The sequence below is a fragment of the Papilio machaon genome, chromosome 20 (assembly GCF_912999745.1).
Source record: "Papilio machaon chromosome 20, ilPapMach1.1, whole genome shotgun sequence".
NCBI classification, from domain to species: Eukaryota; Metazoa; Arthropoda; class Insecta; order Lepidoptera; family Papilionidae; genus Papilio; species Papilio machaon.
Genome location: NC_060005.1, coordinates 2,809,415 through 2,832,741, shown reverse-complemented (window position 1 = coordinate 2,832,741; position 23,327 = coordinate 2,809,415). Strand labels below are relative to the sequence as shown.

The 23,327-nt window shown below is 35.2% G+C and overlaps 1 protein-coding gene across 3 annotated transcripts; it reads right to left on the bottom strand.

Moving 5' to 3' along the window:
- Window positions 1–6: 6 nt before the first annotated feature.
- Window positions 7–23,265, bottom strand: LOC106710039 (tyrosine-protein kinase CSK). 3 transcript variants are annotated; one of them, XM_014502009.2, is made up of 16 exons: window positions 23,104–23,265; window positions 10,260–10,361; window positions 8,288–8,404; window positions 7,035–7,118; window positions 5,422–5,551; window positions 4,601–4,691; window positions 3,089–3,235; window positions 2,760–2,850; window positions 2,559–2,678; window positions 2,225–2,363; window positions 1,845–2,010; window positions 1,452–1,619; window positions 905–1,121; window positions 656–742; window positions 356–541; window positions 7–105 (listed from the first exon to the last, which is right to left on the bottom strand). In XM_014502009.2, exons 2-16 carry the CDS (start codon window positions 10,308–10,310, stop codon window positions 103–105), a joined length of 1,797 nt encoding a protein of 598 aa, XP_014357495.2. In that variant the 5' UTR covers window positions 10,311–10,361; window positions 23,104–23,265; the 3' UTR covers window positions 7–102. The 3 variants fall into 3 exon arrangements, with proteins under 3 accessions (XP_014357495.2, XP_014357498.2, XP_045538807.1); XM_014502012.2 differs by having other exon boundaries at window positions 10,263–10,361; XM_045682851.1 differs by lacking the exon at window positions 23,104–23,265 and adding an exon at window positions 18,682–18,975.
- Between the last annotated feature and the right edge of the window lie 62 nt (window positions 23,266–23,327).

Below are 23,327 nucleotides of genomic sequence, written 5' to 3'. Positions count from 1 at the left end.
TAATTAATTAATACACATATAAAATACACATGCATCTTCACAGCGCATTCTCATACAATTTACAGTTTAACTTATTTTGTCCACCATTTGGCCGTTTCACTTTTACTGCAACAATGGAAACGTAAGAATTTAAATAATATAAACATGAAAAAAAAAAAACTCGTCATGATGAATTATTGAACGTGAACGGCACGTATTATTTTATATATTTGCCAAAGACGTTGTACGTGCACGTGTCTGTGCGTACGTGTCTGTGTGTTCGTGCACGTGCCTGTGCGAACGTGCGTACGTGTCTGTGTTCGTGCACGTGTCTGTGTGTTTGTGCACGTGAGTGTGTGTACGTGCGTCATGTTACCTGGTGTGCGTGGTGCAGCGCGTCCCTCATGGCGGCGAGGCGCGCGCGCGTTGCAGCGAAGGTGGGCCGCTGCTGAGGGTCGGCGTGCCATGCGGCGCGCATCACGTCATAGGGTCCAGCGGGGCAGCCCTCTGGCGCCTCCATGCGGTACCCGCGCTCCACGTGCCGCACCACCTCCGCCAGCGGCTGCGATATACGTTATAACATGATTTAGCTATGCAAATGATTCTTTAGATACAGATTAATTAGCGTCATTACAAATTGCGAAATAATTATATGTGATACTATGAATTTACTCACAATTCTTGGATATGGCACTCTTCCGAACGAATATATCTCCCAAAGTAATATTCCAAAACTCCACATATCTGACTTGTTGGAAAATTTCTGTAAAGAAAACGTTTTATTTAAATTTTTGATGGAATAAAAAACATTCACTTATTCATAGTTTACATTTCAATGTATAAATTCGGTGTAAAATAGTCAAGAAAATGTATTAGCTGCAGTAAATAAAAAGATTAGAAAGTCGTACAGTAACACTATACGTACATTGTACTTGAGTGCCTCTGGCGCGGTCCACTTGATGGGCAGCTTGGCCTGCACGCGCATGGCGTCGGCGGGGTCCTCGGGCGCGGTCTCGCAGCGCGCCAGCCCGAAGTCCGCCACCTTGGCCGTACCCTCCGCAGAGATGAGCACATTGCGCGCCGCCAGGTCTCGATGCACCACCCGTTGCCGCTCCAAGTACTCCATACCACAACACGCGTCACTAAACAACAGACAGAAGTTAATATACAAAGAAAATTTGAGTAAAACCCAACTTATCATTGATGCAATTGAGCAAAGTAATTTTGAGAGATTGCTGGGTGCCAACTGACCCTATATTGATTCCGTGTCTCACTTAATCGATTGATATAACGAAAAAAATAACGCTTAGTAAAGAACTATGGTCCTTCGAGCAGGACGTCACCAAGCGGTGATTTTTAAATAGCTGTTAAATATGCCCGTTACACTGGTTACAAATAAAACTTAAATGTGCATTATGTTTGTATAATGTTAGTACAGCAATCAACAAGTTATGAAACATGTTAATGCTCACAATGCGAAGTTGATCTGGTCCTGCTGCGTGACGTAGTGTCGGCCGCGGCTGCGCAGGTAGTCTAGCAGCGAGCCCTGCGCGCAGTGCTCTGTCACTAAGCAAGTGCTGCCGTTAGAGCTGAACACCACGCAGCCCAGCAAGCGCACCAGGTTCTCATGCTTCAATGAACTGAAACATTACAGCAAAGAATTAGTCGTTAATAAATAACATGAAAATTTGTTTGACAATTAAAACTTTAAAATAGGTAAAACGTTTTATGCTAACAGGACAAAATAGGATAAATATATCCGCCCGTCTGTGATGTAGTCAGGCAAGAAAATCCAATTGAAATTACATATGAATGACTTTTCGAGCAAATAACCCCACTGAACTATATAAAGTGAATGAACTTACGACATAACGCTGGCCTCGGCTCGGAATTTGCTCGCCGCCTCTCTGTCCTTCAGGATCTTCACGGCCACCTTCTGGTTGCCGTTGAGGATGCCCAGCATCACATCGCCGAACTCGCCTTTGCCAATGTTTTCTCTTATTTCCAAATCTCGTTCAGCTATTATCCAACCTAAAGAAAATTAAATAATATTTAAATATCAAAGTATACTTCAGCGTTTCAAATGATTGTCACAAATACATGTAGTGATTTACAAGCAAAATTTAGATAAATACTTAACTACTTAAAATTGTGAGAAATTGGTAGTACAAAATAAAAAGCAACCATTTTTATGTAAAATTTAAAACTCTACAACAAATATAAACTAGATAAAGGAAGAACTTACGGGCATCTACAAATCTCTGGTGCTGCGCTCCGTCCGTCTGGTCTGCACTAGGGGGCGCCTGCGCCGCGTACGTGTGCTGGAAGTGGCCCGAGCTCAGCGCGCTCGACACGCTCGGCGTCGGCGGGTACGGAGGAGGTTGCTGCATACAAATATGCACTTTATTTACATACAATTTAGATACATTTTACAATAAAAGATCAAAAGATAATTAAAAATTGGGGGGCATTTTAAATTTATAGTCGAATACCTTAAGTGTATGAATTTTTATGATTAATACTGTACCTTTATTTTTTTAAATTACATATTATTTAGTAAAACTAAGATGTTAACTCACAGGTGGATGCGGTGGATATGACGGTTGCAGCACGCCGTTGTTGTTGGCTCCGTTAATCGCCGCCTTCGGTAAGCACCGGACCAGCTTCGTGCAAAGTCCGTCCGCGTCTTGAAGGTAATGCTGTCAACAGATGAGTAAGAAGTGTTATTAAATATGAATCGCTCCACTAAATAACTATTAAAATAACTGAAATCGACATACATGTATTAAATCCGTCATCGTATCGAAAAACTCCTCATCATCTATGGTTAGACGTTGCGTTTGACTGTCGGGAGCTGTTGCCCATTTTACCCTGAAACGTAAACAAATAAGGATTAATTTAGTTAATTGCTGTAGAATTAAGGGCAGATTGGTAGTGGAGGGAGATGTGAGCGATTTGATCCAGATTTCGTACACAGCTTGTACATGTTGGTTACCTTTTAAGACTAACTGATCAGAAGTTCACTAAGTTTTGCTTTTGTATCGTCTAAGGTATACTGTTTCGCTAGTACTCTTAGATGGCAGGTGATTTAGTGCTTTTGATGTCATACCGGTAGTGCTCGACGCGGCCCCTGAAGCGGACACAGAGTGTGTGGTCTCCGGGGAAGTTGGTGCTCTCGCGCACGAGGAACACACCGTCCGGAGAACCCGACAGCAGCGCCTCGGCGCGCTCGCGAGATATCGCCCCGTGGTGCCATCTGATGGATTAAATTAACATTTTATTACATAACTACGATATATAACTAAGTCGTGGTTGTTTTTGTACTATTGCAGGAGAATATTCCCAATATGTAAACATATTTATATTACATATTTGTATTTAAATTGTTTCCTTCGGTGGTATGACTAAGTATCAAATTATTTCGCATTTGGAACCTAATCTGTAAGAACGTATCAAATAATGAGCACATAATAAACAATAATAAATCTAAATGGTTGCAACAGTTTATTTTTGAAGTAGGTCATGAGAACGTCTGGCTGATAAATGTAGGCCAGGTGTTTCCCTAACTTTCAATTTGTTAACACGTGAAAATATTGAGGCAATAAAATATATGTTGAGAAATTTTTACTTCGCATTTTAGTAAAATACGTTCTTTAACAGTTGATATATTTATGAATGACTATCTTTTCGTAGGTGTAGTAAAGGATCATAATGATAAGTGTTATCACCAGAATCATCCAGAATTTTAGTACTGTTTGACTGCAATTGGTTTAATGATATCAAACAAGGTTATGACACGATTTTCAATAAATAACACCAATATTAAATTAAAACATTCACTTAAATCAAAACAGGAACGACTACATAAAATAAATTAACTATATTATATGTTTGCTTTATATTGTAACACATGACAACATAATAAACCGTCAACACAAAAAAAAATTAATAATTACTCCCAATTATCAGAATCAGTTACACTTTTGGATATATCTTCAGTATCACGTCCTGCACTGTCCATAGCTCGACATTAGCTATTGCAAGGTTTGCTTTACGCTACGTAAGAGATAACACGAATCTAAGATAAGACCATACTTCTGATATATTAATCTATATGAATAAGCGAATATAAATCATTGTTCGTTTGTCTCGATTGCACTCGGAAATTAAATTCAGACATATTTTCTTTAAGTTTACTCCGTTACAAAATATAAGGTTTGGCAGTTGAATTTGTAGTTATTGTAGATAGCATTATTGAAGTTGTTGTTTTAGTAATTTTATAGCTAACCTCGAATACTTTTATGTCTGCCTTCTATTCGTCGATAAGATAAAAACGTGTCAAACATAACACAAATGTCAATTTGAACTGTCAAACGTCTTAATACGAATATACATTGTTTCGTAACCGTTTCATTATCCCTCTCCTTCTATTAGAAAATACAGAGACAAATGTTTTAGTATAAGGTAAAGCAAGATCCTTAGAGATCATAACCTAAAATATCTTCTTATACTCTTTGGATAAGCATCATTCGTTTGTGATTGTTGAGTTTGTGATGATTTCAGTGATCGTTGTTTGATATTGGTTGTTTCTGTAATTGTCATGATGTGTGTTTGTACTTACGGCCACTGCGACATGTTGACAAGCCTCGTGGCGGCGGGCGGGTTGTTTGCCGACGAGTTGACCAACACGTCGCTGGCGCCTTTCGACACCACTGCACATACATTATCAATAAATCCATATTCTAAATATTAATTCACAATTCCTAGTGATATAACAGAACTATAAATGCTCTTTCATTAACAAATATTGAATAAAACAAGTATGAAAAAAAACAAAACTGTCAGCGGAGACAAATCATTAATCATAATATGCCAACAGTGGTTGAGATTTTAATTAAAGATCGTATACAGTTGAATATCAATTTCATAGTTGCTCAGTGCATTGCACAGACATCTGCCTTCTGGATAACCCGGTCACTGGGCCAGATTTTGACCCTAATTGCATATTGTGTATTCACTTTATCGCTTTATTGCCCGTAGAATGCAAACAAATATCGCGATTATTTTCCGACAAATTGAAAATATGAAGTCTTCGAGTTGCAGTTTTGTACTCGGAATGCCACCGTAACGATATAGAAAACCGTTTATTTCTCTTACATTCATCTGAACAAAAAAAAAACAAGGCCAAACAGTAGTTGCAACTTGCAACTGTAAGCGAACAGGTCACTGGGTTAGACCTCATTTGTGCGATGAATGGAAAATTATTTTTTTAGTATTTTGTTTCAACTACCAGACTTTTTGATGACACTGGGGAAAAACTAGATTTATGTCTCTGGCAACTCACTCTGGTCAGAATAATGAGGAAATGCAGAATATTTCAATACATGCCTATCTTTTATGAGGCCATAGTATTTTGCTACAGCAGGTGCGTTAGGTACATACCGGGTGTAGTCTGCGAGGTGTGCATAGCGTTGGGCGCGGGGGCGGGCCCGGCCGGCGCTGCTGCTCGCACAGAGGACGACATCACGTTCTGCTGCCCGAGCGTGACGTCACACTTCGCGCTGTACGACAGCTGCAATATACAGATTAAACACTACTTCGAACCGTAATCACGAGATGTATCTAATATGCATGATATTAGATGCGAGTATCAACACACGTTTGCCCTTACACGTACGCGTGGCTTACGTGGCTTTTTATTTCTATGTTGGTTCTATTTGATTCTTTAAATCCATTTCTACTTAGAGCATTTTGGGTACTATGACAAAAACTAAACTTATTTCTGATTTGTCGTGAATCCCTTGTTTTTTAACATATCGTTAGAATCTAATGTCATCTTTTAAACGTCTTTAAAACTTATACCACTTATTTATTTATCTTATTAATGCTTAACGAAGGTATTGTTTTTCCAAAATATATGTATGGATGTAATCTGAATCCTTTAAATGTTAATCTATTAACATAATTCGAATGTACAATACGCTATGATGTTGCTTAATCATAAACTAACGTATATTTATATTATTACTATCACTAAACGGTACTGGCAGATAAGCGGACATAGAAAATGCTATAAAAGAAAAAAACATGACAGATACTGTACGAAAAGGATCTTGTCATAATTAAGTTTGACTTATGCTGACCGGGTAAGATATCTTTGTCGATCTATATTTTGGTTAAGTATTACATAAATTTCAAAACACAACTGTTGGCCAATTCATGTAATAGTAAATAGCTTAGTGTTACATTACACTTAACACAATTTTACGCTTTTGGTAAGATTTTCAAAAGTTTGAGAGACAGCTGCATTTCGTAAGATTTTATATCGGAACAAACGGAGCACGACACGTTCGCTATTAAGTTATTACAAATTGTTTTCAACACACATAATTGCAGACCTCACACAACAATGTTGCACAACATTTTTATATCTTTTACATTCTCGAAATTAAAAATGGAGTAGATATCTAATGGAACCTAGCTGCTAAAAATTATATCTCTATGAGTTTTCACTGCCGGAATACAAGTATAAAAACATATTATGTGTTTTAACATATTATTGTATGTTTTTTGGGCCGTGGAAATTCGCTGTTTATGAAATTTATACTATTGTAAAATATTCCATCGCGTCTCTTTGTGCGTCAATTTAAACTAAATAATTCATTTTGACCCCTCTTACTGACGAAACGCAATATAAATCCATCACAAGCCGCAGTGCAGTATGCATTATGAATTAGTCACTCGCATGTAAGGCATATTCATTGCGAATAATAATGAGCATCTCAACTCAACATCTGCGTTTGTTACAGATTTAACATCATATACGAACCGTTCAATTACGTTATTATTACTAATAATTGAAGAAAAATATTCATTGTAAAATATTTTGAATGTAAAAGGTAATATAATTTATAAAATTGGTCAATATTAGACATTAATTCGAAAAAAAAATGAATTAAATATAGCTTTCCACACTTCTTATCTACATCTACTTTGACTGTGTGAAATTAAAAAAAAAAAAGATGAACAGTAAAGATTTGAAATGATCAACTTACATTATGTTGTATAGAATTCTGCAGAGCGGTGGGCGAGAGGGGCACGTGTGGACCATTACTGATCACAACACCGCCTCCTCCAGTCTACAAACAAAATAAACACCTCACATTTAACACATCCGTTCCTTATAATAAAATCTTTAACGAACAATTACAAATAGTTGTTTTCCACATTTCAATAATTAATAAATATGATTTAAAGTCGCCGCAACAATGCGACGTAAATAACAAGAATCTATGATGTCTTTGTGATAAAAACAAATGGAGGAAAATCGCGCTAAATGACACGAGTCATATGATCTTGGACTTGCGAGCTCAATGTGCACGTGGCATACATTAATAAAATGGGTTTTCTACTATTTTATTCGCACGCTGCAGCTCGGTGTATAATAGTTGTGAATCACAAAAACTATGTATCGGAATTAAATACATGATGAATTAAAACAAAATGAACATTCTCTATTTTCAAATTTCCACGCATAAAAAATTTAAAAATATAATAAAATGGTACAAATAACCATCAGCTTCTTAGTATATCCTCAGATTAAGAAAAATAATCTGTACTTCTGACTTCGCAAAGTTGGCGGCATCAAATTTCTATTCCACTTGTTAATAAATATAAAGGAATAAATAAACACAAAGAACAAAGTATACTCGATATAGTAACCAGATCGTATTTGATCTCGAGAACACGGAATAATGAAAATCAGAGAACTTCTTCAAGCTGTAGATTATATTTTTCAATTTCGTATACTAGTGGCCACTTCAATCCGCCGCGGTCATAACGTTCTGAATTTGTTCCGTTTGAATTTCACCGATTATCTCGTACACCGAAGTTCTTAATATGATTGGAAAATAATTTTTGAATATGGAAATTATTAAAGACCTCATACAGTACGTATACATAATTAAGGGAAAACGAAAGATCAAATTAATAATTTATTCGTCCGCGACATTTTGAATTTTACAATAATATTTAATATTAGGTATTTGTTGCTTATGTTCTTTAACCATGTTTATGCCAAAAAATTAATGCAAATTCTAAACTTTGAAAAAATATATGACATCGCACTGCTATGTGTGGTTAAGTATCAATTCCTATAGCATAGATTAAAAACACGATTCTAATTTTTCGTACAATCTATGGCAACGCGAGAAAAAAATCTATCAAATTCTCGTGTATTAATAGAACAAAGCATTTGAAAACAATACGTTTTATCTCTTATTGTTAGAATAAATCAATAGATACTGACTGGTAGTTGTGGTGGTGGCTGTGCCCTCTTGACGCGCGCTGGCGCGGTGGGCGCGGGCGCGGTCGACGCGGAGTACCAGCCGCAGCCCACGCTCTGCGCCCCCGTGTGAACGCCGTGCTGGAAATACTTCTATATTACATATTGTAAACAAAATATAAGACAAACATATCGCATAAACATTCCAACAGCATCCATTTAAAAAATAATAAAATTATAAGTTTGCAGTAAGGACATAACATTAGCTTGGTGACGAATTTTTACTGTGATCTTTGGCAACCGATTCAGGCAAACCACGGATCGATAACCCCTACAATAGTACGCAAACAACTATTGTCGTTTGTTGTTGGCTTTGAATAAACAATACAAACAGAAAGCAAATTGTTTTCACAGCAGCGGAGCGGTTTTAGTCCGTTTCATAAAGATAAGTTCCCATACAAAAAGACAACGCTAACGATCTACTAAGCGGCGAGCGTTGGCTGAGCGCCAAGTCCACACACGCAGAAACCACTTACAATATATCGTCGTGAATTTGTTCACACGGAATCTCTTATTCACGCGATTCCTTTGTTATAATGCAATTTATGAAATATTCCACTTTCTGCAAGCCAAGGAAAAACTAGTCTTTGAATATTCATTGTACATCTAGTTGCATTGAGAGTTTTCAATGGTGGTTCAATTGTTTGCTAACCATTTGATTTCTGCGACTTTTTTAATTACTCTACATTATCAAAAATTGGAGGGATTCTTAAAAATTATGCAGTCTTCAGTACGAATTGAAAATTTCTTGTCATTGAATTTGGGAGAAAGTCATTAAGAACCATTGCACAATGTTTCGACCATTGAGTTTAAGAAATACACTATAACAAGGTGTATGTCTTCTTAGCACCGGTACACATATAGATATATCGTCGTATATACAAATACAAAATATCAAGCTTCGCAATTTCCTAAACATTCATGAAGCTTCATACTAAAAAAATATTTGGTTTAGAATTTAAGTAATCAAAAAGTTTTTAAAATTAGTAAACATAAAATCATATTTTACGGTGTATAATTTCTGTTAATTATAAATATCCATTGTGATTATTAAATTAAATATCTTTCATGAAGAATATAAGGAAATATCAAACCACTGTGTTCAATCTTTATTCATGCGATAAGGAAAAAAGCGCGTTTCAAAAGTCCAGCCTCGACGGACGCTCGCGCTGTATTGATTGAACGCCGTTTTAGATATGATCGATCCGATCCTATCCTTTGGTGGATTGATCCACTGGAATAAGATTCACTCGATTTTTGTATCGATAAAAGTCGATCCGTTTGTGGATCAATATACGTGTGTATCGAAATAAACGGTGGATCGGATTTAAAGCTCGCGTCTTAAATACGTAATTGTACCCTTCACCATTTTTGTCACCTTCATAGATTTATTAAACGCAACGGTATATTTTGCTGTACTTTTCTAACTTGCTGCGCCATTCGAGCACTATTTATGCTAATTACTATTGTCTTTAAACTTAAACGTAAAAGTTACGTAACATGATATAGTTTGCACGATCTTATTATTCTAATTGTTTTTAAAATAACAACCAGAGATTTAAGTTATTGTGATGGTTTTTCGTATACAATACCACTATTTTTTACACAACATGTTTACAACGATCTATTTATGATACTGACGAAAAATTTGGAGAAAACAAATTTTGACAGCGAAAATCGGGATTTTAAGAAACATATCGTCAAAAGTCACATGGAAGTCGTTCGTATTGCAGTAAGTCATGAATGAATACATTCGAACCCGGATAAGCGAGAAACCTCTACGACCTACAGTCATTATCCGGTCCCGACGGACGACTTCGAAGCGAGAAACACGAGTTAGAGAAATCTCTATAAGCTAGAAACATATCATGGTCCCTTGGACTCTCGCTTATGCAGGTTCGGCTGTACCTCTATTATAAATTGTTACTACTACTACTACCTGGGCAAGCGGTGGATGGGCCTGGTGTCGGTGCACGTCCGAGTTCATATCGGCCCGCCTCAGCAAACCACAGCACCTCTAACTACTCTTCATTATCATCTGTTGACAAAAATATAACAATTGAAAATTGAAACAAAAAATATATATTATCAATATACCGTCGAACTTGGAGAGCCCAAGGGACTGAAATATTTTTTTCGTTTATAGAGGTTTCTCTATAACCCGAGTTTCGCGCTATTGTTTGTTTGTTTGTTTTGTTTATCTCTATTACTTTAAGAGCTAATTTAGAACACCGTTATATGTTTTTCGTGCAATAAAAACTCTTAGAAATAAGTGGTTTTCTAAAAAATATCAATTTATCAACTGTTAAAAATTTGCCGTTGAAATGGAAAGGAAATTGTGCTATTTCCTAGTGGGAGCGATAAAACGTCGCTTCGCTGGAGCGTGCAAGATGCCGTGAATCGCTGTTACGCTTATATGAAACAAATTGCATAACACGTGGTTATAGTTAAATCATTACAAAGAATTACAAGATATACTTTTATAACACGTAACTTACAAAGCGATCAATATTACTTCGATGTCTTTATATTAATGATATACAATGTTGCAATTTATAATTTATTTAAAAGCGCCTACGTTTAAAAATCTGTTAAAAGTTTATTTGTGCACATTAGTTTTACAAATTAGACAGGTTTCGGTAGTGGAAACTCAGTTGAAACACTGTAATTACCGTTGTAGTATACGAAGTAATGCAGAGAATGCTACATTTTTGATAATTACACGAAAGTGTATTTCTCTATTGTATTTCTTGTGGTTAATTAAGTTAAATGGAATATTTCATTTAACGGTATTAATTTTCTTATTAAATGAAAGTGTGTAGATTACGAAGGATGGTGGTGCAAAGTAGGTTATATATTTCCCTTTTCTATGCCATCGGGCAGCAGTGATTTAAAAATAGAAAATTATCTATATATATAAAAGAAAGTCGTGTTAGTTACACTATTTATAACTCAAGAACGGCTGAATTGATTTTACTCAAAATTGGTGGGCAGGTAGCTTAGAACCAGGAAAAGGACATAGGATAATTTTTACCCCGTTTTCTATTTTTTTATTCCGCGCGGACGGAGTCGCGGGTAAAAGCTAGTACATTATAAAAAGATCTGCAATAACGTAACGAAGAACTCACATATAACGCTAAATAAATTGTTTAAAGAGATATCGGATGAACAAAGAATACTTGTTTTACGAGAAAGACAAGCTTTCGGTTGTTAATGAGTCTCTTGTGTTTAAAAATGGTCCGGATACTATGTGTTGATAGATAACCAAAATCTTTAAATATGTTTTAAATTTATACGGAGAATAAAAATTGAGTAACAAAGGTTATATAACACGTTAAGATGTTCAATAATTTGACTTTTGGAATTGGGAAAATAACATCGTTCGTAGCAAATATTTGAATTACACTGACATTCAGTTTTTATTAGTAACCTTATCGTAATTCAATATCGCTAGGGAAATTGTGTTTATGCATAAACATATCTTTACATATTGTACTATTCACAACTATTTACTTCATTTACATATCACATAATGATAATAAGATACCGGACACTGGCAGGCCATATTCAAAAAACAAGCAAAAATTGTGCTAACTTTGCACAATGTATGTGCATGAATGTACTCGTCTTCGCCTACCACATAGGTTTTGTCCCTATATTTTATAATTAACGCGTCAATAAAAGACTAATAGATCTTGTTACCGACATAAAACCATTACAAATGGATTTTTTATAAAAAAAATTTAAGACATGGTCAAAAAATTAAATTTGCTGCCCACTTAAAATCGAATATTGTCAACCAAAATATCACCACAAGAGCAATTGATCGTGTATGTATGCTGTTGCTATGACAAATTTTCGACCTAATTTCAATGTCATCAGGCGACATTTCAACGATGTCCTCGACACATGTTTGCGTTAACACAACCACCGAATGATTTAGAATTTGCTTTAAAAAAACATGTACTTGTATGCCGGATAGCCACGACACGTGACAGTGTAATACAAGCCTTTTTTCTTCATTTAATTAACAACGCTATAAAACATAACAATTTTTGCATTTTACGCGTGTTTATGTGACCGTGAATTAATAACAAATATACGAATACATATCGATATTGGTAAAACGACTCCGTTATATTACATGCGTTAAAACCGTGTTATTCGAATTTTATAATAAAATAACTAAATCCGGAAAACGTGTATTAGTAACTTAAATAAAAGTTACATAAATATGTATAATAAATCTGCAGTTGATTGACTTCTTTAGTAATTATTTAATACTGTCCAGTTTAAATTTTGGACACTAAATTTATACTTCCGGTTTAACGATCAACAGTATTGTATACGTTCAAAAAATGTAGTATTGAAATTAAAAAAAAACAACACCATAAAAGGAAAATAATGCTCTAAAGACGTAAAGATGGGGCACTAAGAACCAGTAGCAACGAAATCACAAGTACAAAGCCGCTACGAGATCGCCGGAGGATGCAGGCGCGTGCCGAGTTGAACGACCATGCGTTTCACTTTCATGCACCCCGCCTCCCGCACCTCGTCGCACACTCCCCAACATCGCCCCCTCTAACGATTTCCGTTGCCAATTCAACTGCATAAACCAGCAACAGTTTTAAAGCAACCTTTTATTATTCAAACTTCAAACGTTAATATGTATAACGCCACCACAAATCTAATCCAAGAGGCAAATCGTCAACTTTCTGGTATTTTTAAAACAATCGAGTCTTGTATCGACGACTTCTGTTAACGGGAAAATAATGGATAATACTCGTACCTTATTAAAAAAAATCAACGAAATAAAACATGTGCATGTCAGAGGAAACTAGTCCATAAAATTTTCATGTTCAATCTGATAGTAATCACAGGAACGAACAACACCTGTATTGACGCACTACGAAAACATTTGATTGTTCGATAAATTTCATCCAACTCAGATTTTATGCGATTTATTAAATTCAATTCTGTCAAGGCCCTTTTAAAAGTGAAAGTACGAACCGGAAGAGTTTTTAAGAAGCGATATCGTCTGTGATGTACTGAGTTTGAATATTATCGTCTTATATAAGTTATTGAATAGTTACAAAGTTTGTGGACACTTTCGAGGGAGAGCAAATTGAAAATATGTAAGTCATTCCGTAAGTATCGAGCGCGAGTTATTACTAGTACTCCACTCAAAAACCGGTCCGGCGACGTCAAAGCCGAATACCACAATCGACCTTTGAAAATATTGGAGAATGTACCTAGGGAATGTACCAAACGAAAGTAGGAATACTGTATACTGGATATATCCCACATTTTACGCTAAATCTCGTAAATTTCTAGACATTTTCTGGAAAACACTTTTCACACTAAAAAGAAGTTATCCGTATTGAACAATTTCACTTTATTTCACAATTTTCCACAAAAATTACAACCTCTGATGAAAAAATGAAAAATTGTCTACGAAGTATGGAATTTGAGGTTTGTCTGTTTACAAGATTTAGGCGTTCATATGGAATGTGATAAACACACATTGTTCAAAATCAAAACTTCGTGGTAGGAATTGTCTCAATTCTAAATCAATTTAACACTCAAGGCAGATAAATAAGAATGAATACACAATACTAAGGCATCAAGGACAAGCGATCAGTAAGTTTAAACTTGAGCATAGTAATTTAAAAACATACGTTTATGACTAATGCCATAACCATTTATAGTGCTGCGTGTATTACATGTGTACATGTTATTTGTTATCTAAGAATTTTTAATATAATAATTAAACTATTATTTTTTTTATATTAAGCTTAAGTCATACATATTGTAAGTATATTTAAAGGAAGTAATATGTCTCAATTTACAAATGGAAGCATCAGAAACTTTTCTTTTTTTACAGCACGTATAAAAAGCCGGCAGTTGGTGTGTTGCCCATAAAAGAAATATAACGAAGCTTGCACCTAAAATATGTGACGTAAAATTACTGCATACGCGGCCACGCGGCCACACGATAAAGGTCTACCGGAAAAAGCGGAACATGGCCGTTGACTTTTGGCCTTAAACCCATTCAGGAAGCGATGCACGCGAACTATATTTGTATAGGTGTCCACGTCGCCAGTTTACTTTAACAGCCATGTTTACGGTTTAGATTTATTTCAGTACACGGAACATATAACTATCACAAACGATACGTCTCACGGTATCAGATTATTAAGCCAAATACAACCTCTTTTTTACAATACATAATGCATGGCAATGTTTTACTTAAAATAATAAACGACAACAACAAAACAATACCACGTGAACACATTAGGATTTCTGCTGCAGACTATAACAAAGGTAACAATTTGTTTTCGCAGTAAGCATCGGTAAAACGGCAAGCGGAAGGCGGGAAAGCTTCCCCAGCCAACCAAACGGTACCATTTGATTTATATTTCCTACGACGCAGGAGCGCCTCGCTGACTCATAACTTCTGTGCGATTGTAATCTTTAAAAGGGTTGAAAACAACACATTAATCGTTAGGTGTATAATAAAAATAGGCAATGACCTTTTTTTTTACTTTTGTTCGTTAATTAGCATGCTTTCCTGTTAGTATAAACGGCGAAGTGAAGCATAGCCTAAACTTCAGTTGTGCTAAAAATGTCATTGCATTTCCTTTTGTCTGCGGCTCATTCAGTGTCCTCGGGGTACGGTAAATACGGTGAACGTAGAAATTGATTGCAAGTCTGAAACGAGCACTGTTATACGAGTTTATTCTCACATCGCCATCGTATAAATTATTGAATGAATATTAAATATACTAATGCTCGAAGAATTCCTTTTCATATATAAGTTTACACAACACAATATAGAAACATTTTAAAAATTGAATAAATAATACAGATGATTATGAATTAAAGGATTAACAATTGTTTTGTCCAAACAAGAGAATGAATCACCTAAAGATACAAACTAAGTACTGGCAGATGTAATATAAATCATAGTGAAAACAAAACATTTAGATTACAAAAGTAGAATATGCATAACTAGTTTTTGCTCACGATTTCGTTTGCGTAAAATTAAAAAAAGGGTGAAAAAGTATATCAGGTGCTACTCGAGACTATGTTCTATATCTGTGCCAACGATCAAAATTCATACGCTCGACGAGGACCGCGTCGGTCAGCCAACTAAAAATACACGACGCCACAGGACAAACGGGACGTCTGGATAATCTAAAACGGTTGCAATCGATAAACAGCGGGCGGCGAAGGTTTTTGCACATTGCATACAAAAAATCGCTCGGACTTAGCTCACGTGTTTCAATTTGTAGCAGTGTATTGTCAAAGCAGGAAAACATATAACAATGACGATATCATTATGTAGTAACTCCGGCTGTTGCTGCAGCGGACAAATTGTGTTATTACTTTAATGTTACCAAAAGCTATTTTGTCGTTCGATAAAACGTATTCATAAAATAGACACATTAATAAAAACGTAGTTTTTGGTTATTATGAACTCCACATTACAATTCCTTTAAGGTTTAATATAATCTATATATATATATATAAAAGAAAGTCGTGTTAGTTACACCATTTATAACTCAAGAACGGCTGAATCGATTTGACTGAAAATTGCTGGGTAGGTAGCTTAGAACCAGGAAAAGGACATAGGATAATTTATAAATTTAATTAAATATTTTTTTATTCCGCGCGGACGGAGTCGCGGGAAAAAGCTAGTATATATATAAAAGAAAGTCGTGTTAGTTACACCATTTATAACTCAAGAACGGCTGAATCGATTTGACTGAAAATTGGTGGGCAGTTAGCTTAGAACCAGGAATAGGACATAGGATAATTTTTACCCCGTTTTCTATTTTTTTTATTCCGCGCGGACGGAGTCGCGGGTAAAAGCTAGTTATAATTAAAGCTGAATAGGGATAGGTTTAGAGGTTCAATTTAGAAGCTGTGATGACGCATCGAGCCTACGCCGCGAGTAGGCACTGGCCTTGTCGTAAGCGACTCAATGGCGACACTGCAAATAACTACGATAGTACCACTTCGTATATTGTCTTTAGTGGTCGGAATTTTACGTGACCGGTTTAAGATATCCAGACTTTCAGTAATCGCTGGATAAAAAATAAGTATGAGAAATTAAACAGCTTGATCATGTATTAAATGTTTAAAAAAACACTAGGTGTCGCTCGCAACTTCGTCCGCGCGGCATTAGAATAAACTTAAAAATAAGCATTTGTGTTCTATCAGACTCTACATCTGTGCCAAATTTCATCTAGATCCGTTCAACTGTTCCAGAGTTACATTCAAACAAAGATTCATCCATCCATCTAAACTTTCGGCTTTATAATATTAATAACTTTACCATTTTTTTTTCTAATTCTATAAGAAAAATGAAATTCTAAATGAAAAATGAAATACGCGATAAACTGTAATAATAATGCTTCATTTTAATACGTTTAGTGCCACCTTATCGCCTGGCGAGTTCACTTTTACTTGAAAAAGTCGTAAGAGCATGAAATGTGTTAAGACACTGTCTCACAAATATGTTAAACCATGCAGATAATCAGTTTAGGAAAAGACAACCGCATTTGCTATCAAGAAATACCAGAGTAAAATTACTATTGCGTGTGGACCGGTAGAGTGGCCCTTGCGCAACGCTTAGCTATTCAACTGTTCATAAGAACGAATGTTTGGTTCGAGATTTACTTAGCATGTACACGGAAGCTCTTGCCGTGTGTTCACACTGCCGAAACACTCGTACAAAAACATATGTCCATTAGATTGCTTCTTAAAAATCTACTAGCTGTCGCCCGCGACTCCGTCCGCGCGCAGTTAAAAAAAACTAAATGGGGGGGTGGGTTATGAAAAATAGATGTTGGCCGATTTTCAGACCTACTGAATATGCTCACAAAATTTCATGAGAATCGGTCAAGCCGTTTCGGAGGAGTTCAAGTTCGAACCCCATGACACGAGAATTTTATATATAAGATTATATTTCCAAAAATATTTCAGAGTCAGAACAGGTTTAAATTTTTTCGATTTCTACATCATATCAGTGCAAGGCGCATCAAACTGTTTCTTGCTAATAAAAGAATACATCTTTCATATTTATCTACCTACTTATAATTATTTTTTCTTTCTACATTTTAAACATTCGCATCTATACATAATCAAACTGGCGTGTCTGTACGTAATATGGAAAAACATACATATTTCGTATACATGATGTATTTGCGTAGCTGCTAACAAAAGAACAATTTTTTAAATTTTTGTCAGTCTGTTTGTCCGCAACGCCGAGTTCGTTCCGGGTAAAATCTGAAACGTCTGGACTGATTATATTATATATTTATAGGCTATTTTTTTAATTCTGCGCTGAGGAAGTCGCGGATGGTCGCTACATTAAAATATTAAGTAATTTTGTAAGTATTAAAAGAGTACTTCAACGCTTATTGTTTACGGTACATGAGTCATAAATATAAGTTTTGAGACTAAAACCATAACAGAAACTGTTGTTCTGATTGCATTGTTTCCCACAGTTAATAGATAGCCTATTCTAGCTCTTTATTATTAAGAAAAACAACGTCGTAACTTATAACTAAATAATTAATTCCACTGTTTAATACAAACTTAATAAAGATAGTAAAAAATTGTTCTTACATTTTCAATTTTAGTAAACAACGTTTTAAAATAGCTTCTGAAGTGGAATTATGTATTTTATTTTTCATATCTAGTCCTTCACATTGGCTCCATAATTGTCAGCACTTCACTTGTGCTAACACCTTATGACTTTATTTTCATATTATTCAAGGTTAAGGACCTCCCATTTTCAGCAGTTTACATCGCATTTATCTCCAGGACCCTATGAAATTTGCTAATCAATTTGTGGAGGATATAAAAAAAGGTTGAGTAACGATGTATCCTTTATTTCATGACGCTGTACTTAAAGCATATTATACTGTACAATCTGCAAGCCAGCGTGAATGTGAGTGGAAGACTTGACCCACTTGTTAATGTACACTGAATTCTGGCGACTCATTTAGATGGCACTACGCAAATACAAATTTGATTTAAATAAAAGACTATCTTACATAATTGCAACGGAGTTTCTACTTCCACTATTTTAATTAATGGTTGAATTCTAGATAGTTTTAATGGATAGTTCAAGAATGGCAGGGCAGTTATGAATTGCCTAAGTTTGACTTGAAATAAAAAATTAATTCCCAGCCAAAAAAAATAAGTTACTTTTATAAGAAGCTGGGGAAATTATCCCCAAAGAAATAAAAAACGAAATGGGTGTTCAACGCTGCTGCTAAAATTACTTAAGATCAACGGCAAAAAATGTATATTGTCCACAAAACTAAATAATACATCAAACATACCCTTTATTCTTTAATCATCAGTCAAATAGAATGTATCCTTTACATTTAATTAAATAACTCAACTTGTTTACTCCAACGCACTCACAAGACCAAAAGATAACAAAACACAGATGTACACGAGCACTTAATAAAAAATCTACAACTAAGACACAGACTACTTATTTACATCCGGCGCATCGTGAGTCAAACATTTTCTATTTGTTTACATCACAACTTTAACACGATAGCAATAAACAATCTGTAGTGAAAACGCAAGTGGAACACCTTTCAGAAGCACCGCACACGTGTTGTCGCTACGACAACCCAGTGACGACTGAAACTGAGCACACATTGATTGGGGACCAATTGGATAGGGATGAGTGATGCCAATGAAAATTAGCTGAAATTTCACAAATTTCATTAAATATATTAACTAGCGGTCGCCAGCGACTTTGTCAGCGCAGAATTAAAAAGAAAAGAAAGGAGCCTATAATACGCCCGCATACATCAGCTATCTTCCCGTCGAAATCGGTCCAGCATTTACGAAATTACCCGGAACTTTCGCGGCCTTGCGGACAGACAAAAAGTCAGAGATTTTAAAAATTCATTTTTCGTTATCAGCAACGCAAATCAGTGTGAGAAAGATGAATAGATCTCGATATATACAGGCACTCCAATTTTATTAATATGTATAGATAATAGTATAGTTAAACAAACTATCTCTCGTGTTATACCAATATAGTTTGCAGAGCTGTTTGTCGCGAAATGCCATTTTTGTTTATAAATATCAGTCGACAATTCGTTGCATGCATTGGAAAGTTTTTATAAATAACTCGTAAAACTGAGATTTACTGGTGCAGTCCAAGAAAGTAATGCGGCTAATTAGACTGAAATTTATTTCACATAAATTACAGTGTCATTGAGCAATTTGATCTGTAGAATTGAAGTAAATGCGATAAAACAAGATTAACTTTTTCCTGAGTATCAACACTTAGAAGGTTAACAAGATGTTTATAAAATGTTTGACTCTAATTAAATGTCAAGAAAAAATAATTTAAACTTGTTCTATCTCTCTTATAGAACATGTGTGAATGGTAAACACAAAAAAACCTCTATAATAAGAGAGAAATAATACCTTAAATTACTTATTAGTATCCAAATAAATATAAAAACATATAAATAAACACAAAAAGTTATAACACAATGTGAAATGACAGAATGACTTCATTCAACACCGTTGAGTTGAGAAGTCTGGATGGTACTCTCATATGGCTATGTTGCCATGTGCAAATAGTACTAAACAATAAGGATAAGACACGCAACGATTGCGCGTTCACTTCCTGCCTCCGTTATGGATATCTGATTGCGGCTGAACGAAGTGACTCAAACGCACGCAGGAAACGTTTTGAAACCACGGTAATAGATACCTCTCAACCCACCGCCACGTACAGACGTTGACTAGTGATAACAAATACAGAATGTACTTCCGAGATGAATTGCCCGTTTAAAAAATTCTGCCGTATATAAACTTTTGAAAACTAACAAAATTGAAATCAAGGCCGGTAAGAACTAGAATGTCGAAACCATCAAATAAACCCACATGTTTGTTGCGTGATTATGTTTATAACTAACGTCGCAATTTCGTAGACATCAACATAGAAACACATCTAAATTACTTCAGTCAATGCTGGATATAGAGGTAGAGATGTACAGACATCAGACTCTATACAATATTGTAGATTATACAGTTTTTTGATCACCGCTACCAATGAACATCTACACGAGGAGACGCAGTTTCACGCTGAAAGTAAGCATTTAGATGAATCGTCCACCATACCATACATCCGGTAAGGCGGGGTGCTGATAAATGCAATGCACACAATTAGTGTTATATTGAGCAACTGGAGCGTGAGAGGAATCCGGTGTACGGTAACATTGGGGCCGCAATGCCCCGTGACCGATGACAGTCAGGGACCACGCATATTCACAACACTCATTACGGTATACGATATTCGTTTTTTAATACATCTTAATACTTGTACATAACTTACACACGGAAACTAACGAATCTTTTTTCTTTACACAACTAGAGTTGAAGAATCACAATCGCAGTAACAACAAAAAGGAACTGGTAGATATATTAAACGCTGAGTCGAACTATTTTGTAACGCATTAGAAAATGCGCTCTAAAAATACAATCTCTCGCAATTATACTTACAAGGATACTTTACAAAAGGATTATTTTTAGGGAATGCTTCAAAAATGATTAACTTTTATCTGCATACCGACAGTTCTTTATCTATCTATAGTCTAGCATTCTAACGTTCAAACTATTTTCATACAATAATAGATTATTAGGTCAACCTCAGGAAGCTCAACGTCGATCAACAATCCACCTAATTTAGATCTCCGGTTGCGAAGAATGAAAACGTTAATTGCGGTATTAAATGCTCGTTTAGTACTTCCACGGAGGGAATAAGTCCATTAGAAGTTACGAGAAGTAATTTTGTTCTTTTAACATAAAATAACTGTCGCTCGCGATTCAGTCCGCGTAGAAATTACAAAAATTAAAAGTTAGTATATGCGCAACTAAAGGTCTATCTCTGATACTAATTTCATACAAATTTATTTGGCAGTTCTAGCGTTACATTGTATCAAATATCCATTATTCCATCCATTCATCTAATTCGGTTTTATAATTTAAGATATTCCGTGGATCGAAGTTTAGCGTAAATATTGTAAGTTTTAATTATAAAATTGCAATTCTAGACCGTAAACAGAATTATTTCGACAAATAACATACTTAAATTAAACCTAAAGTCACCACATGCATGATTAACAAGTTATAGACCGAATTAAATATTTTAACCAAATGATTCCGTAAAAAGGGAATGAAAATTTTGAAGGAATAATTCAACTGTTGTAACAATTACAAAGTACCACACTAATGAGTAATATGGTAAAGTAATTATTTGAGAGGTGAACTCTATCCATAGAGTTGGACCACATGTGTGTCTGCAGTGATGTCATAACAGCGGCCGCTACTGTCTCAGCATTGTTATGAATAATGTTTGAACTTGAATGTGCTGTATCAAGGGCTGACTCACTAAGAGAGTTTAAAATTAGATCTGCATTTATCTTCATGTTCTATTTTACTTGATGTATATTTATTTTATTTGTATTAGTTGTAGCCTTTGAATACAGAGATGCAGATTAGGCAAAGAGACACCATTCTAAATAAATTCAGCCACTTGCCATGGAGGGTGATATAAAGATGAGAAGGTCACTGTTCAGTATTGCTGCACCGCCGGCGGGGGAACCGGGCGGGGGCCCTTTCAGACCTCGCCGCCCGCGCGCCTCACCGCCGACCATTCATTAAACATTCGCTCCTCTTAACTGTTCGCGTCTATCTACCGCCATCATCTACTTGTGTAATCATTTTAATATTATAAGCCTTTATTCAACTTAAGGCCTTTTATTCAAATCAAATACAGTCCACTCTTAACAGTCACATATATTCATAAATGGTGACACATCAAAATTTAATGTTACACTTTATTAGGCACATTAAATAAGGATGAACATTTAAAATACAGTGAGTCTAAATTTTCATAGGACAAAGTGTAGTTTTAAATGAGAGTGAATTGCCTATTCCTCAACTACTTTCTCTCCCTGGTATTCTTAACAAGACACCTCATTCATTTTTAATTGCTTTAGAATAATGAATTGAATAAAGGCTCCTATTTGTTTTGGCATAACAGCCTGTTTCTTGTTTTCATTTCATCGCCTAATAATAAGAATCAATTCACTAAGAATACAACATAAACCTCGATTCTCACATACCTTTCAGACTCACATAAATAATTTTCTTGTATAAAGAGGTAAAGTAAAAAATCCAATGTGACAAAATAATAGCATGAGCAAAGTTACATTAAAAATTCTTTTGGACATCTTCAGAATACCATAAAAGGTCCTCAATCCACAGTCTTAGTCCAGTAGTTAATGAATGCAGAGAACAAACACTAAATCATTGATTTTTATTTATACAGAATATGGATATACATTTTTCTAGTTTTATCAATTTTTGGCCACAATAAATTAAAAGAATACACTTAATCTTTATTAACAGCAAATATTATTTGTTGCAAATGCCTGGGCAGATGGTTGGTGAATACATAAAAAGCTTGACATGGTACTAGCAATTTATCCAAATGTTCGACTATTCCAAATTTCCTTATGGGGCATTAAAATTTACCAGAAAATACAATGAAAAGATTATAAAATACGCTATTATGGATTAACTGAAGTAAAAGGTAAAAACTAATATTTAGATAAAGCAAAGTTCACATAAAAGTCGTCCGCCTACAACTTCAAAATTGCCTCAACGCCGTGATAAGCTGTTAGTCATGCGTATAAGATAAAAAATATACATCAAATACTCACCACACAAATGTAAACATTAAAAATGTACTTGAATATTAGATAAGATAGTCCTCAATTCATTATTCAATCACGGCACTTTAATCTTATATAAATTCACAAACACAACACATACGTCACTTGCTGTTATCCGCCATTTTATAAATTTTATTTTTGTGTCATAATAAATTGTTGCCAGAGCTACCACAGATTATCAATTTGTCCAATTTTAGGAACATGTAATAATT